The 18,422-nt window shown below is 36.2% G+C and overlaps 1 protein-coding gene across 2 annotated transcripts in view; it reads left to right on the forward strand.

Annotated features, from left to right (window-relative positions):
- The window catches only part of RAB6A (RAB6A, member RAS oncogene family), an 86,220-nt gene that overhangs the window by 37,726 nt on the left and 30,072 nt on the right, over window positions 1-18,422 (forward strand). Inside the window, exons 2-4 of one of the 2 annotated variants that reach the window (XM_047878228.1) lie at window positions 6,902-6,960; window positions 15,982-16,035; window positions 17,417-17,522. In XM_047878228.1, the coding sequence (XP_047734184.1) occupies window positions 6,902-6,960; window positions 15,982-16,035; window positions 17,417-17,522 (219 nt within the window). Of the gene's footprint in view, window positions 1-6,901; window positions 6,961-15,981; window positions 16,036-17,416; window positions 17,523-17,588; window positions 17,695-18,422 lie in introns of both variants that reach the window. The other variant, XM_047878227.1, reaches the window with a different exon arrangement.

Below are 18,422 nucleotides of genomic sequence, written 5' to 3' on the forward strand. Positions count from 1 at the left end.
AGTCAGTTAAGTGTCTGACTCTTGGTTTTGGCTCAGGTCATGATGTCCTGTTTCGTGAGATTGAGTCCCGCATTGGGCTCTCTGGATATGGAGCCTGCTTAGGATTCATTCATTCTCTCTCTCTCTCTCTCTCTCTCTCTCTTTCTCTCTCTCTCTCCCCCCCCCTTCCCTTTCTCTCCCTCTCTCTCCTTTTCTCTCCCTCTCTCTCCTTTTCTCTCCCTCTCTCTCCTTTTCTCTCCCTCTCTCTCCTTTTCTCTCCCTCTCTCTCCTTCTCCCCCTCTCTCCTCCTCACCTGTCCCTCAACCTTGCATGTGTTCACTCACTCTCTCTCTCAAAATAAATAAATAAACTTAAAAAAAAAGATTCTCCTTCCTTCTTCCTCTGCCCCTCCCCCACTCATACTCTCACGCTCTTAAAACAAAAACTACAATTCTTTGAGGCTTGACAGTGCAATAATCACAAAATAAAGAACATCTCCATCATGCCTGAAAGATTCTATACTTTACCTACTAGCCCTAAGAAACCACTGATCTACCTTTCTTGTTTGCTTTATTTTGTTTTAAGGATAAATGAATAATGAATTAAACAATTTTAAAATAAGCTATAATTTTTAGAATAGTTTTAGATTTACAGAAAAACTGAGAAGATAACTATAGTTCCCATAAACCTGTACCCAGTTTCTCCTATTATTGACATCTTTCGTTAATATGGTACATTTTTCATAATTAATGAACCAATATTATACATTATTATTATGTAAAATCCATAATTTATTTAGGTTTTCTTACTTTTTTCCCCAGTGTCCTTTATCTGTTCCAGGATTCTGTCAGATATCCTATTACATTAGTTTTCCTGTCTCTTTAGGCTCCTCTTGGCTGTAACAGTTTCTCAGACTTTTTTTTTTTTAATGTTGATTTTTAAGAGAGAGAGAGCGTGAGCAGGGGAAGGGCAGAGAGAAAGAGGATCCAAAGCAAGCTCTACGCTAGCAGTAGAGAACCCGATGGGGGGGCTCCAACTCACAAACTGTGAGATCATGACCTGAGCTGGAGTTGGAAACTTAACCGACAGAGCCACCCCAGCACCCATCAGATATTTTATTTTATTTTATTTTATTTTATTTTATTTTATTTTATTTTATTTTATTTTATTTTATTTTATTTTATTTATTATTATTATTTTTTAACGTTTATTTATTTTTGAGGCAGAGAGAGAGCATGAATGGGGGAGGGTCAGAGAGAGGGAGACAAAGAATCTGAAACAGGCTCCAGGCTCTGAGCTGTCAGCACAGAGCCCGACGCGGGGCTCGAACTCACGGACCGCGAAATCATGACCTGAGCTGAAGTCGGCCGCTTAACCGACTGAGCCACCCAGATGCCCCAGATTTTTTATTTTAATCAACTTGACAGTTGGAGGAGTACTGGTCAAGTATTTTGTGAGATGCTCCTCTGCTGGAATTTGATCTTTTTGTTATGAGTAGACTGGGGTTACTGATTTTTGGAATTGATTTGCTCTTTTTATAAGAAAGAACATTCTAAAAAGTGGAATAGCCTTCTTAAGGCTGCAGTGGCTGTTTAAATGGCTTTGAGATTGAAAAAATGGTCCTGAAACATTGTGCAGTGTCTGGCACAGTATAAATAACATAATGAAAAAAGAGCCCTGGACTAAGTATAAATGCCTCTTTTTTTAGTATATATTGAGAGCACTGTTTTATTTTTGCTTGCTCCATAGAGACCCTTCATTTAAGTTTTTAAATCCCCCTTAAAAAAAAAAAAGACATTTTACCCACATGTTCCTAAATTCATTTTAAATTATGTCTATAAAATAAACTTACTTAGACCTTAGATCTAATGACAGTTTTAGAGACAAATTTGCAGAATTAGGATTAATTGAAGGTGTGGCTTTCATCAATGAAGAGTATTTTTGTAAGGGTTGTTAGGAAGGAAATAGAGCCACCTTGAGATTTCTCTGAAATCTTCTTTCCTAACGTATCACTTAGAAAATTTCACCTTTTTGCATTAACTGTGTTTCATTAGTTTCATCCCAGTGCTACTTTTCTCTGTTGCTAGCAAAATTAAATCTTTTCTTTAACAAGAGTTGGCAGAAAAAAATTAGATCTCTACCAAATTTTGGAAAGGTTAAGGATTAGGATGAAAACATTTGTTCTCTAAAATTCCTTGTGATACAACAGTGTCATTATAGTGGAGATGTTTGCTTGGGAATAAAATGTTAATTTCATATTGGAAAGTTGTTTAAGATTTAAAATAAATTGTTAATTTTCTTATAATATCCTTGAGATGCTAACGTGGAAGAAAATTAAAATTGTTGGCTTTCAGGTCCTTTTGTTAGGGGCATTGGGTAGGAGAAAAAAATTTTGGTCTCACAGAGATAGAGGTGGTTATTCAACAGCCTAGTTGCTCACTGTTTTCAAGATTGTTTTAACTATTTTAGATCCTTTGCATTTTCCTGTAAACTTTAGAATCAGCTTCTCATTTTCCATTTTTTAAAGGCTGTTGGGATTATGATTGAGATTATGTTTAACGTGTAAATTGGAGAAAATTGATATCTTAATATTGATTCCCCTTAATTTAGTATATGGTATATTTTTATATTTATTTAGATTTTCTTAATATTCTTAAATATAGAGTGTTTTGGTTTCAATGTAGAGTTCTTACACATCTTGCTAAGTTTATTCACCATATGTGGAATTTAACATTTTTGGTTTTGTTTGCTTCTGGTATTTAGAAACGCAGTTGATTTTTGTATATCGACCTTCTGTACTGAGACCTTGCCAAATATACTAGTTCTAGTAGATTTTTGTTTGTTTGTTTATAGTCCTAGTAGATTTTAAAAATTTGTTTCTTAGGATTCTTCTACATGAGAAGTTGTGTCATCAGTAAAAGAGAACAGTGTTTTGTGTGCCTTTTATTTATTTTTCTTATCAGTATTGCACTGGCCAAGACCACCAATACCATACTGAATAGAAGTGGTGGATTGAGGGCATCAGGGTGGGTCAGTCAGGTGAGCGTCCAACTCTAGATTTTGGCTCAGGTCATGATCCCAGGGTCATGGAATTGAGCCCTGAGTTGGGTTCTGCACTGAGAGCCTAAGAGTCTCTCTTCCTGTATCTCTGCCCCTCACCCCCACTCACTTACACACACACTCTCTCCCTCTAAAAACAAAAGTAAAAAGTAAAAAAGAAGTGGTGGGTTGGACATCCTTGCTTCCCCCCCCCCCTTCTTTGGAGGAAACCATTTAGTTTACCATTACAATGGTGACTATAGATTTCATTGTACATACTGTTTATCTGATTGCTACATTTTCCTTCCATTTCGGGTTTACTAGTTTCCTTAGAGTTTTCATCATGAATCTGTTGAATTTTGTCATATACTATGTTTATATATATTGAGATAAACTTACGGATTTCTTTTATTCTGTTAATATTCTGGATTACATTATTTTATTTATTTTGTATGATCTAACCTTTTATTCCTGGGATAATCCCCACCTACTTATGAAGATATTTTTATATTTACAGGGATTTGATTTGCTAATACTTTGTTAAGGAATTTTGAGTCTGTGTTGATGAGAGATAATTGATCCATAATTTTCACTTTATTGTAATGTCTTTGTTAGGGTTATGCTCATCTCATATCATGAGTTGGAAAGTCTTCTTTGTCACTTAAAAAAAAAAAAAAGTCTATTTTTTTTTTGAGCCGGGGGTGAAGAGCAGAGAGAGAGGGAGACAGAGAATCCTAAGCAGGCTCTGCACTGTGAGCACAGAGCCTGATACAGGGCTCAAACCCATGAACCATGAGATCAGACCTGAGCCAAAATCAAGAGTCACTTAAAAAAAAAAAAAAAAAGAGTTTAGGGGCACCTGGGTGGCTCATTCAGTTGAGCATCTGTCTCTTAATTTTGGCTCCGGGCATGATCCCAGGGTCATAGGAAGTTGGGTTCAGTGATGAGCATGGAGCCTGCTTAAGATTCTCTCTCTGTCCCTTTCTGTGTGTGTGTGTGTGTGTGTGTGTGTGTGTGTGTGTGTGTGTGTGTGTGTACATGTTCAAATATATATTCGGCTCAGGTCATTCAATATATATGTGTGTGTGTGTGTGTGTGTGTGTGTGTGTGTGTGTGTGTATATTATACATGGGGGGCACAGAGAATATATCTATAGTCACAGCATTAAATCCTTGTTTTCTAACTATAACATCTGAGTCATCTTGGATTGGAGCCTGTTTTCTTTCTTTCTTTTTTTGAGTATGAATTATGTGTTTTTATTTCTTTGCATTTACTATTTTTTTTTATTATATAGTAGACATGATGGAGAAAGTATACAGAGACTCTGGATTTTGTTGTTCCTCCAAAGAGTTTTTTGTGGCTGAGAAGGCAGTTACCTTGGCTTGATTCAAACTCTAAACTCCCCGTGTCCTGTAGTAGCTCAATTGTTTCAAAACCCAGCTGCTACTTTTCACTGGGAATCCTGAAGTCTTCCCATCAATCCTCATAGGTAGTTTAGGAAATCAGCTAAGGATTTGGAGATGTTTTATGTTTTAAATGCAGATTTTCCAATTCACTTTCTTTGTAGCTTCTTCTCCGTAATCTTTCTAATTGTTCTGTGCCCTGAACTTTGTCCTCCAACTCAAGTCAGTTAGGTTGTGGGCTGCCAGAAACCTAAGTATGGTCGTGTTTCACGCAAAAAATTACAGACTGGAAAACCTCACTTTGCTATTTTTCATTCAAGGATATAGTATCTTTCATTTTGTATTTTCTTATGGTCTGTGTTCAGGTTCTTTAAAACCTGGAGGCTGGGTAGGTAGTGCAACATAATTTCTTCTGCCATTATGGCCATGTTACCTTTTTTTTGTTTTTTTTTAAGTTTACTTACTTATTTTGAGGGGGTAGAGAGGGGCAGAAAGAGAGGGAGAGGGAGAATCCCCAGCAGGTTCTGTTTGGAGCCCAATACGGGGCTTGATCTCATGAACCATGAGATGATGACCTAAGCTGAAATCAAGAGTCGGGCACTCAACCAACTGAGCCACCCAGGTGCCCTACATTTACTTTATAGAGTCCAATCAGTGTTCAAAATAGTACTGCGTATATTGTTTCTGGTTTTCCTTTGAATGGTTCTGGCATTTTACCTTTAAGTATGTATTTTTAAATATAAAAAATATTTCAGAAAAACATATACTAACATTAGTTATATATGGGTGGTATGATATACATAATTTTCACTTTGTTCTTGTTATTTTCTGTGCTGCCTGCTTTACAAGTATACATTTTACTCTTTTATGTGAAAGAGGTGGTGGGTGTTTTTTTTAAAAAAATGAAAACTAGGGGCGCCTGGGTGGCGCAGTCGGTTAAGCGTCCGACTTCAGCCAGGTCACGATCTCGCGGTCCGTGAGTTCGAGCCCCGCGTCAGGCTCAGGGCTGATGGCTCAGAGCCTGGAGCCTGTTTCCGATTCTGTGTCTCCCTCTCTCTCTGCCCCTCCCCCATTCATGCTCTGTCTCTCTCTGTCCCAAAAATAAATAAATGTTGAAAAAAAAAATTAAATAAAAAAATTGGGGCGCCTGGGTGGCGCAGTCCGTTAAGCGTCTGACTTCAGCCAGGTCACGCCGTCTGTGAGTTTGAGCCCCGCGTCGGGCTCTGGGCTGATGGCTCAGAGCCTGGAGCCTGTTTCCGATTCTGTGTCTCCCTCTCTCTCTGCCCCTCCCCCGTTCATGCTCTGTCTCTCTCTGTCCCAAAAATAAATAAACGTTGAAAAAAAAAATTTAAAAAAAAAAAATAAAAAATGAAAACTATATGTACTATTTACTAATGAAGAAGTACATAGTTCCACTGTTGTTTTATAAAGAGACTTCTTCTCAAACATCAATTTGCTTTTGACTAGGGTCTGGGGACTAGCTATAGCTTTTCTCTTCAACATGCTGTTTTAGGCTTTCTGAAATAAGACATTTGGGGTACATGATTTAGTGGGATTCTTCCTTCTTTGGCCCATTTTTTCCCCTCAGGTTTTCATATGATATATGATTAGAGAATATAATATAGAGGCCAGGATCACACCTCTTTTACATTTGGGGGAGCATTTGAGATACTTATTTACACAGCTCTTTAATTGACATAATTAATACACTTACTTATATTAATTTAGTATTTGTTGGATCTGTGTCAAGCTACTGGAAAAATAGGAAAATTCGATATGGCTCTTGCCCTTGGAGAGTATGCCCATTGGTAAGGAAATTGCCAGTATTCCTCTGTTTTTTATTTAGTGACACTTTCCTGTGGATTAACCTGAAGATACCAGTACAGAGTAGTATTATGAATCTTTGGGATTGCCTTGCCAGAGAAGTGGAGAGATGTGATCCTGAGATGAGTTTCAATACAGTTTTCCTTGTCACTTCTTTGTTACTCTTAAAACATTGTAGTTCTTGTGGCCCTCCTATTCCTCCTAGGATTCTCCATCTTTAGTCTTTATATTCCCAGGAGTTTGATTCATTAAATGAAGTGAATGTGAACCTCAATTTTTCCAGGTTACTGTCCAATAAGTGAATTATAATTTCTTCAGAGTCTAATCTTAGTTCTGTTTGTTAGGGCCCAAGTGAATATCTGCTTTCCCTTTTGTGAATTAGAAATGGCAACATAATTGATTGTTTTCCTCCATCTTTTCATTTTCCTCAATTCTTAACTATATACTCTTTACCTGTGCTCTTAATTTGAGAGATTGTTATCTGTTATTAGAGAAAGGTGTTTCAACAAACTAGGGGCTATATATCTTAAAATTATTATTAGTAGAACCATTACAGATATTTCCCACTGACTGTAATTGCAGTCCTCTGTAGAAGAATGGCTTGAGAACCCAGTGTAATATGTTAACTAAGTGAATCTTTTTCCTTTTCATTTCAGTTGGAAAGACATCCTTGATCACCAGATTCATGTATGACAGTTTTGACAACACCTACCAGGTACTTTATTTTTGCCAATTTACTGATTGTCTCTATTTTGTGTTAGAAGTAATATTTAAGGACTTCTTAAAAGTTCACATTTACATAAAAGTACTTTCTGTAATCTGTAAAATGCTTTATAAATACAGAGTATAACTGATTTTGCTCATTGTCCTCAGTCTTTTCACTTGATTTCTTTATCTCCTCTTCCAAAGTCCTTTCCAAAAGGTAATCACCTTTTGGGATAGAGGTAGGAGTGATTGTAGATACTCTGTTATGTGGTTCAAGCCTAGGATTATCTGACCTTTTGATCTACACTTAAAGTCAAGAATAAATGAGTAATGTAATTAGAAATCATTAACAGAAGGAGATTTTGGAAATCCACAAATGTGGAAATTAAATAGCAAATTCCCAAATAACCAGTGAGTCAAAGAAAAAAAATCACAAAAGAAATTAGAAAATACTTTGAGACAAATGGAAAAAAAAACCCGAAACCACAACATACCAAAATTTATATGATAACAGCTAAAGCAGTGCTGTAAGGAAAAGAAGAAATACATTAAATCAGTAATTTAACCTTCTACTTTAAGAAATTAGAAAAGTAAACTAAACCTAAAACAAGCAAAGGACACATGATAAAGAACTGTTATCCCAAACATACAGAACTGTTAAAATCTCATAGTAGTAAAGAATTAACTCTTTACATTTTGACATGTTTTGATAGATGTGTATACCTATGAAGCTACCACCACAGTCAAGATTAAGAACATTTCCATCATCCTAAGAAGGAATTTGTTTTTAATTAAGCATTTTATTAACAACCATAAATATCATAGAACAGAAATGACTCATCCATAAATCTGACATTTTAGAAAAGTCTCTTAAATAAAAAACCAGTTAATATGTACTGTATATATTTTATTATTCTTTTGAATATCTCAGAAATGGTTTAGCTACTTCATAAGACATGAGAAAAGCGAGTTTAAAAATGAAAAATAGCTCAGTCAACAAGAGTGCTTCAGTTTCTTTTGGACTCCTTTATATCATATATCCCCAATTTTCTAGGTCCCTACAACTCTATGGCTTATAGGCCTTACCTAGATGACCTTGTCTTTTGTACAGTATCTTGATTCTGAGCAATGCTCTGTCTCTTCTCATCAGAAAAACTACAAATACAAGTCTTAGAGACTAACAAAAATATTGATGTCATTGAGCCATATGTGGAAAATTCCTGAAAAGTGTAAGCTTAACTGTTTGGGAGTAGACCCAAATACCATAGGCTAAAAAATCTGAACTAGGGTCAGAGTCTTGGGCTAAAGACTCACTAGCTAGAGCCTATTTAGAGTTCTCTGGGTGTTTCTAAAAGATTTTGTTACACTCATGGTCTCAGTGAAATTAAGTAGATCTTTCAGGCATATATTAAAGTACCATTGCTGTTTCTTCATGCTGCTGTTCAGTCAGACATATATAAGGGTAGTGATGTTGACATAAATTTAGTGATATTGATAGAATTTGACAGATAGGGAAGGATTTTGATTCTTTGTGGAAAAGTTGTTGCTAATGAAGCTAAAATATTGTACTTTGGCATTAACAGGAGACGTTTATTAACAATGTGAGTTACAGGTTTTTATAACAATTAGGTACAGTCCTAGATATTCTTTTAGTTTAGCTCTAACAGGAAAATTTGGACAATGTAGTACCTTAGGTCCTTAGTTAATGAAATCAGCTTGACAATATATTAAGTATTATCTTTGAATATGAAGAATTGACCTTCTGTAGTTAGCTGCCAACTTAGTTATCAGGTGAAGAGTTCTTCAGTGAATCATTTGAAGATTCCCTATATACACCCCGTCACACACACATCAGAAAGACTTCTGAAATAACTAATTAAAGAGCTGGTCTCATTGCTAGAAATTTATTATTGGGCTTATAGGAGCCATGTGTAATGTATGTATCAAACTTAGTTTAAGTGAAGTTTTATTTTACAAAAATGATAAACTTTAGTTAATAATTCATGTTCTCTGTATGATTCCTTTACACTGACTTCATTTCATTTAAAAAGAAGGAAACTGGCCAAAAGAGTCCTTAATTGACCAAAATTTGGGCAGTATGTCAAAGTGAAAAAAAAACAAAAAACCCTGTTCTTTTTAAGTAGAGCGTCTGGAATTGATTCTCTTAAAGTTGCTCTTCTTATTCACCACTTATTTTCTTTATCCAGTTATAAACCCACAGATTTTTCTTTTTTTGTTTATTTCTGTTTTAGATTCATTCGTTTATTTGAGAAAGATTATATTGCTCAGACTAACTTCTGAGATTACTTTGAATTTAGAGGGTTTCTTATTCCAAAGGCTGTTACAAAGTGACAATCAACATAAATTCACCTTCATGGTAGACAATGAGGCCATCTATGCTATCTGTCGTGGAAACCTCAATATTGAATGCCCAGCCAACACTAAACTAAATAGGTTGTTAGGTCAAATTGTGTTCTCCATCACTGCTTCCCTCAGATTCGATGGAGCCCTGAATATTGATCTGACAGAATTCCAGACTATCCTGGTGCCTTATCCCCACATCCGCTTCTCTCTGGCCACATATGTTCCTGTTATCTCTGCTGAGAAAGGCTACCATGAACAGCTTTCTGTAGCAGAGATCATTAATGCATGCTTTGAGTCAGCCAACCAGATGGTGAAATATGATTCTCACCATGGTAAATACATGGCTTGCTGTGCACCTGGGTGGCTCAGTTTGTTAAGTGTCCAACTTCAGCTCAGGCCATGATCTCACGGTTTGGGGGTTTGAGCCCCGCGCCAGTCACTGTGCAGACAGCTCAGAGCCTGGAGGCCACTTTAGATTCTTTGTCTCCCTCTCTGCCCTCCCCCACTCGTCCTCTCTCTCAAAAATAAACATTAAAGGGGCGCCTGGGTGGCTCAGTCGGTTGAGCGACCTATTTCAGCTCAGGTTGTGATCTCACAGTTTGTGAGTTCGAGCCCCGCATAGGGCTCTGTGCTGACAGCTCAGAGCCTGGAGCCCGCTTTGGATTCTGTGTCTCCGTCTCTCTCTGTCCCTCCCCTGCTCATGCTCTGTCTCTGTCTCAGAAATAAATAAACATAAAAAATTTAAAAAAAAAAACATTAAAAAGAAAAAAAAAATACATGGCTTGCTGCATGTTGTACTGTGGCAACATGGTTCCCAAAGATGTCAGTGCTGCCATTTCCACCATCAAGACCAAGGGTACCATTCAGTTTATGGACTGGGGCCCCACTGGCTTCAAAGTTGGCATTAATTATCAGCCTCCCATTGTGTTATCTGGTGGAGACCTGGCCAAAGTACAGCCATGCTGAGCAACACCACAGCCATTGCTGAGGCCTGGGCTCACCCGGACCTGATGTCCTGATGTATGCTAAGCATGCCTTTGTTCACTGGTATGTGGGTGAGGGCATGGATGAAGAAGAGTTTTCTGAAGGCTCTGAGGACATGGCTGCCCTTGAGAAGGATATGAAGAGGTTGGTGTGGATTCAGTTGAAGGAGAAATGAAGGAGGAGAGGAGTAATAAAGTTAAAAATATCACAAAGGTGCTGCTTTAAAGTTGTGCTCTGATCACTTTAATTTGTATGTAGCAGTGTATACTCTTTATATACAATTACTGATCTGTGCTTTAAAACATAATGCTTTGTTACAACCCACGCTGTCCATTTCTCTGATGGATTTGAATAAAGTATTTGTCTTAATTGGAAAAAAAAAAAACCCATAAATTCAGGGTTGTTTAAAATACTGAAATGTTTAAAACAGCTTAAGTGAATTTTTCTAGGAAGATGGTGGTGATCAAATACATCCTTAACCTCTTTAAGTTAAAGCTTTAAATTATTCTACACAAAATTATACTTTGTTATATGGAAATAAAATCTGCACCCAACTCCCACCCCCCCCCCCCGCCCCACTAATGGGACTACTTTTCTCATCCAGTGTTTGATTTCTTATTTTTAAATTTTCTTTAATTTTTAAGGACTCTTTTTTCTCCTATCAGAAGTATTGTCATTTTATGGGAGGTAGGGGGAGAACAGTTCCTTTTTTTTCAAACTGTGCTAAGAACACTTAATATAAAATCTACCTCCTAATCAGATTTTTAAGTATACAATACAGTTTTAAATATATCCACAATGATCTCTAGAACTTGTTCACCTTGCATAAGTAAAATTTTATGCCTATTATAGCGACTCATTTCTGAAATAGATTCTACATAGTTTCTAAGTAATGTGGCACAAAGATATCTAAGAGAAAAGTATACATACATACATAAATATACACATACATAAATATATATAAACATGTGTAGTAATGGGATGGTTACCTTTCTAAAATGGAACCCATATCAGCGTCTTGCTTCTGGGATCCTTTGCCTTTCTTCATTGTTTTTACTTATCTCTGTTAGTCAGTGTTAGATAGACTCTTCTTTAACTTGTCCACTCTTTTCTTTCTTTATTCTAGTCTTTGCCTTTCTCAACACTTATTCTTGATTTATTTTCTCCTGCTAGGGAAAGCAGCAGCTAGGCAACAGAACTTTGTATGTTTGGACCACAAAGGAAGCTGATTATCATTGCTTGGTACAGAGGAAAACTTGTTTTCCTTACTTAATTACTTTTGTGTAGGAAAACTCATGTTCCTTGAAATCATGATGTTGAGGGGTCTTGACTGTGTGTGGCATCAGAAAAGGTGATAAACAGTTATGTAGGAAGGAAGTCAGACAAAATAGTAGTTTACATCTGCAGTATTTTATAAAATTGCTATTGGGGCAGATAAACACTGTTCTGAGTGGAGAGCATCCAAGTATAAATATCCAAACTACAGTTATCATTATTATCTTGATGCTGATGTATTAGGTAAGTCATTATTCAATCTTGAATTGTTTGCTCCCACAGTAAAAGTACTCAGTTTAATTTTTTGTCTTTTACAAAGTAGACTTTCCTTACCCAGTGAATTAACACTTAAAATAATGCGAAGCTATAAATTAAGATATGTGGGAGAATTTTCTCTAACCTTTGGTTTCTTCTACAATTATTGCCTTCTGCATTTCTATAAAGAAGATGAGCAAGAGGCAGCACTGATGTCTCATCCCTCTTTTATGAAAGTTTGAATTAGTTCCACATCAGTAACATTTAAGATCCTAGAATAGCTGATAATGTTTAGTTTCCTAGCCATTCTTTCTATTTTTCCTGCTGTTGGCTTAATTCCTGTGGCTGATCGACTTCTTTGCCATTGTAGCTCTGCTTGGAATAAAATTAACTGAAAAGAAGAGCAGGCAGGAACAGGCTATGCTTTTCAGGTTAATTTTGACCTTTATGAGTTCAGCGTATGAATGATGTCCCAAAACTAGGACAGTGCAGTGGAAGGAGGGGATTATTATACATTTTATCATAAAGTCTTACTTTGTACTAATTTTAAAAACATTTATATGTGTTGACTGTGAGATCTGAGAATGCATATTTTTGTAGCTATTAAAATTATTTTTGGCTGTTTATAATAAACATAAAATAACATTGGTAAGTGATATGAGAATTTTTTTCATGTAAAAGAAGTTTAGAGGTAAAGTAGTCCTGGGCTTGTGTGGCAGCTTCATGGTTATCTGGGACTAAGATGCCTTCTAAATTTAATCAGATCTCATTCATATATGACTTCCTTGTGAAGGTTGCTTCATGGTTACTGAATGGTTCCTGGAGTTCTGGGTGTGGTATCCATATCCAGGCAGGAAGAAGGAGAAAAGGAAAAATACCAACAGTGCACCTCTCAACTGAGTCAACCCCATTTAAAGCACAAAGAAGACTGGAAAATGTAGTCTTTTTTAATGGGAAAAGTATGGATTTAAATAAATGTTTGATTTTTTTTAATAAGGAAGAAGGGGAAATGGGATATTTGTCTAGACAATTAGCTGCCTCTACCACATTATCTGATTAAATGAAGTTCTACTAATGAGATTTCTTAAATGTAGCCCTATACCATTCCTGTATATTTTTCAGGTTTGTCAATTAGATGCTTTTGCACAATAATTCGAATTTATAAGCCCATTATTCCCAGCCTATAACAGAATAGGATACACACTTTCAGATTAAATGTCATAAGATGGAATTATAGAGAGAGAGAGAGATACTTGTAATATGTAGTCACATAGTTTAGGATAAAGGAGAACGCTAGCTTGCTTGCTTGCTTGTATGCTTGTTTGCTTTCTTAATAAAAGTCGGTATACAATTGAAATCTACAAAGCACTGCTCACAAAAAAAAAAAAAAATTAAAAGATGACTTAAGTGGAGAGACCTCCCAGGCAAAGGGATTGGAAGACTTAATATTAAGATGTCTAGGGGCGCCTGGGTGGCGCAGTCGGTTAAGCTTCCGACTTCAGCCAGGTCACGATCTCGCGGTCCATGAGTTCGAGCCCCGCGTCAGGCTCTGGGCTGATGGCTCAGAGCCTGGAGCCTGTTTCCGATTCTGTGTCTCCCTCTCTCTCTGCCCCTCCCCCATTCATGCTCTGTCTCTCTCTGTCCCAAAAATAAATAAACGTTGAAAAAAAATTAAAAAAAAAAAAAGATGTCAATACTAACTACTCAAAGCAGTCTACAGAATCAGTGCAATCCCTGTCAGATTTCTACTGCCATTTGTGTAGAAATGAAAGAGTCAATTCTAATTTACAGAAGCCAAAATAGTCTTGAAAAAGGAAAATAATAATTGGAAGACTAATACTGATTTCAAAAAAAATTTTTAAGTTATTTTATTTTAGAGAGAGAGAGAGAGAGAGAGGAAGCAGGGAAGGGGCAGAGAGAGAGAGGGAGACACAGAATCCAAAGCAGGCTCATGAGCTGTGAGATCATGACGTGAGCCAAAGTTGGTGCTTAACCAACTGAGCCACCCAGGCTCCCCCACCCCCAATTTCAAAATTTACTGCAAAGCTACAGTAATCAAAATAAAGATAGACATATAGGCCAGTGGAATAGAATTAAGAGTTCATGAATAAATGCATATATCTATTGACAACTGGTTTTCAATTAAAGCACCAGGCCCAACCTACAGAATGGGAGGAAATATTTGAAAATTACATATCTGATAAGGGCTTGATATCTAAAATATATAAAGAACTATAAATCAATAATAAAATGACACTTAATTTTAAAATGGGCAAGGGAGGGGCACCTGGGTGGCTCAGTTGGTTGGGCATCGGACTTCAGCTCAGGTCATGATTTCATGGTTTGTGAATTGGAGCCCCACGTTGGGCTCTGTGCTGACAGCTCAGAGCCTGGAGCCTGCTTCGGATTCTGTGTCTTCTCTCTCTGCCCCTCTTCCACTTGTGCTCTGTCTCTCAAAAATAAATAAATGTAAAAAAAAAAAAAATTAAAAAAATAAAAATGGGCAAGGGACTTGAATAGACATTTCTTCAGAGAGGATGTACATATGACCAGTAAGCACATGAAAAGATGCTCAACATTGTTAGTCACTAGAGAACTGTTAATCAAAACCACAAAAAGATTCTATTTCCTACCTTCTAGGTTGAGTATTATATATTTAAAAAGAGAAACTAACAGTGCTGACAAGGATGTGGAAACATTGGAATCTTCATACATTGCTATTGGAAATTTAAAATGATGCTCCTACTGTGGGAAGACAGTCTAGCATTTCCTCACAAAGTTTAAATAGAATTATCATATGGCTTAGCAATTCCACTGTTAAGTATATATTGAGGAATTGAAAATAGGAACTCACAGTAGGCAAAGGATGGAAACAACCCATGTCCGACAGTAGATGGACGGATAAAGAAATTTTGGTATATCCATACATTATAATAAGTTATTGCTTAATGGGCACAGAGTTTTTGTTTGGGGTTATAAAATAGTGTTGACAATGGTACATCATTGTGGATGCAATCACTGCCGTGGAATTGTACACTTAACACGGTCAAAATGTCACATTTTATGATACATATTTTACCACAATTTAGAAGTAAAATCTGTCTTAAAAAAATACATGAGTGTCAGGGACGCCTGGGTGGCTCAGTCTTTTAAGTGTCCTACTTAGGCTCAGGTCATGATTTCACGGTTTGTGTGTTTGAGTCCCACATCAGGCTGTGCTCTGACAGTGCAGAGTCTGCTTGGGATTCATTCTCTCATTCTCTCTCTCTCTCTCTCTCTCTCTCTCTCTCTGCCGCCCATCCCCCCCTCCCCGGCGCATTTGTGCTTTCTATCTCAAAATATATAAATAAACTTAAAAAGAAATTATATATATGTATATATATGTATATATGTATGTGTGTAATTATATGTATATATAATTTTAAGTTTATATATTTTATATATATTATTTATTTGTATAATATATAATGTTTATATTTTATATATACTTATGTATATGTATAAAATCAGTGTCAGTAGGTTCATCAGCTGTAACAATGGTACTGCTTTGGTGGGGGATGTTGATAGTAGGGGGTTTTATGCATATGTGGGGGTAGGGGGTATATGGAAAATCTCTGTACCTTTCAGTTTTGCTGTCAACCTAAAGCTACTCCCAAAAAGTAGTATTTTTAAAAATGGTTAAGATGATTAATTTTGTTATGTGTATTTTACCACAGTTTAAAATTTTATATATGTGTGTGTGTGTGTGTAAGTATAAATATATATAAATCATTATATATTGGAAAAAGCTGGGCTTTTACTCTCAGCTCCATAGCAAAAGCTTTGTTTCCCTAGACAAGTTTTTTAACTTCTCTGAACCCCAATATTATTAACTATAAAAGATTAAAATAGGGATGACAATAGCTACCCTTGCAGAGATGTATGAGGATTAGAGATGGTCATGTAAAGGGCCTTAAAGAATCCCTTACTACACAGCACATGTTCAGTGGTGGAAGCCATTATCACTAAAAATTTTGGTCATTTATACTTAGCTATGATATGTTTATTAATTATTTCTTCTAATTATAGAAGTCATAATTATCATTTGAACCCTAAACTGCTGACTGCCATTAAACTATTGTTACTACTTTTTTTGTTTTATTTTGTTTTACAGGCAACAATTGGTATTGACTTTTTATCAAAAACAATGTACTTGGAGGATCGAACAGTGAGTAATGTTTTCAGTGTGCAATTTTCTGCAGCACTCCAGGATAGAAAACTGTGATCAAAGCTGTAATCAGTAATTGTCATCGTAAGAAGTTCTTAGTAAAGTTGACAAAGTTAGTGTATAAGCTTTGAGAAAAACTGTTATTACAGAGTGGTAGTTAACTTAGCATTCTGACTTAATCCCCAAGTAAAATGCAAAGGGGAGAGAAGGCCAAGTTATTGGAAAGCCCTGAAGGCCCTAGGCTTGCTAAATAAAATATGTCATCCTGATTTGGAAAAATGATAAGAGATAGCATTGAGATAATGAAGAGTATTTTCATCAAGAAATTAGAGCTGCTAAAGACTTTTTGAGTGCTACTCTTGAAGCATTCAGAAATATTTCATTTGAATATCACATCATTTGTGAATTTCGAGATTTTATTTGTCAGAATATGATGTATACCGAAGTGACTGTGAATAAAGGAAGTAATATGTATTTATTTCTTGGATTTAGACACCTGTCTTTTGGAATGCTCCCTTTAAGCACAGAGTATTCCAGCCTATTGTCTCTGGAAGAGATTCCTATCAACTAAGCAGTGACTGTCTTAAATGCATTATTTCAGGACCTAGACCCAAAAAAACATTATTGTGCTTCTAATATTATTTCCTAGAAGTGTGTGGGTTTTTCTTTTATGTTTTAATGTTTAGCATGCCATTTCTTAAATTTTGAAAGCTTAGAAATTGCTTTATAATAGTACAGTACTGCTTGTTTTCAGGCTTTTCTTCCTCAAATGTAGATGTGAAAAAGTAAGAAAATAAAGAAATTTTTATGTAGAGTTGCAAAAAGATATTTTTCCTTTTTTGTTGGGTTATGTACAGTGTTCTGGGAAGAAACATGTGGGAGAAACATAAGCACAGTAGTCAAAGACCCAATTTCTGGACTCAATAGAAAAGAGATGCTTTTAACTTCAGAGAGGCTTTCAGAGAAGCATTCACTCCTTTACTCTGATAGCCAGGGCTGCTTGTTGACATTTACTTTCATTTTTCCCTTTTATGCTCACTGAACGTCAACAGAATCTACTTTTTGCTGTCTGGAAGGCATAAGATTCAAAGAGAGGTTATAGGGAGTGAAAAAAAGGGAGCTGTATTTCTGATTCTGTGAAATATTCCCCTATTGCCATTTTTAAGTCATGTACCTTCACAGCAAATTTTTAATACTATTCTCTTTTGAAAAAGGAAAGGAGTTTTGTGTTATTTTCATTCTTCTCATCCCTGCAACCTTTTGCATGAGTCTACTTTTTACCTCCTTCCCACCTTCTCCCCTTTAAAAACATTATTTCTTTTTTCTTTTTAGTATGAGTTTGGTTTTTTTTTTTTTTTATTTATTTTTTCCCATCCCACAGATCAGGCTGCAGCTGTGGGATACTGCGGGTCAGGAACGTTTCCGTAGCCTCATTCCCAGTTACATCCGTGATTCTGCTGCAGCCGTAGTAGTTTACGATATCACAAGTAGGTATTTTGCAACGGGTTGACCTTTCTTATTTTTCTTGCTTGTTTGACTGATTTTGTTGTTAGGTACGATTGCAATTATGGGACACAGCAGGTCAAGAGCGGTTCAGGAGCTTGATTCCTAGCTACATTCGTGACTCCACTGTGGCAGTTGTTGTTTATGATATCACAAGTGAGTGGGGGGAATTATGCATTTCTAATCTTCTTTCAACCTTTAGCTTAGCTGCATGCATGTTCTTGTCTTGTGCTTGTTTTCTATACTAGCATGTAAAAATGAGTTTTGTCATAGCAAACCTTATAGACCAGCTAGGTCAGAAATGTTTGCTTTTGTGTTTGTACCAATATGCTTTATTTCCACCGTGCCAGGTTTTTTTGCCATGGAAATTTTCCTTCAGATCTAATCATGAATTCTCTCCAAGGCTTTCTTAGTATCCTGTTATCCCTAAGTCACACCATAATTATGGTTGGAAGAATGTCTCCTTTTTCATTTCACTTGATCTCAGATTTCTTTAAAATAAAATAATCTGCATTTAAGCCTCTTGCCAAAATTTTCAGATTCTCCAAGGCTCTCTGTTGAGGCTATTAAAAGCTTCTGCTAGCCAACTTTTCTCTGCTTTCCACTTCCAGCCATCGTCTCTCTAGAGAAGGCAGAGAAAACATGTAATGTGCAGTTTTCTATTAATCATTTTCATTTGAATCACATCTGGATTCTGTGACTGACTTTTTTTGCTAACAAATTACACTTTCATTTCTCTCCAAAAAGAAATTTTAAATAGGAGACTAAAACAAGTGATGATCTTCCTTTTTCTTTTCCCTAAAGACTGAATAATGTCTTTGGCATTTTAAGTGCCTGTAAATTTCCCACAGAACATGGTGACTGACAGGGAAATGCTCTCTGAT

Source organism: Prionailurus viverrinus, chromosome D1 (genome assembly GCF_022837055.1).
Source record: "Prionailurus viverrinus isolate Anna chromosome D1, UM_Priviv_1.0, whole genome shotgun sequence".
Classification (NCBI taxonomy): Eukaryota; Metazoa; Chordata; class Mammalia; order Carnivora; family Felidae; genus Prionailurus; species Prionailurus viverrinus.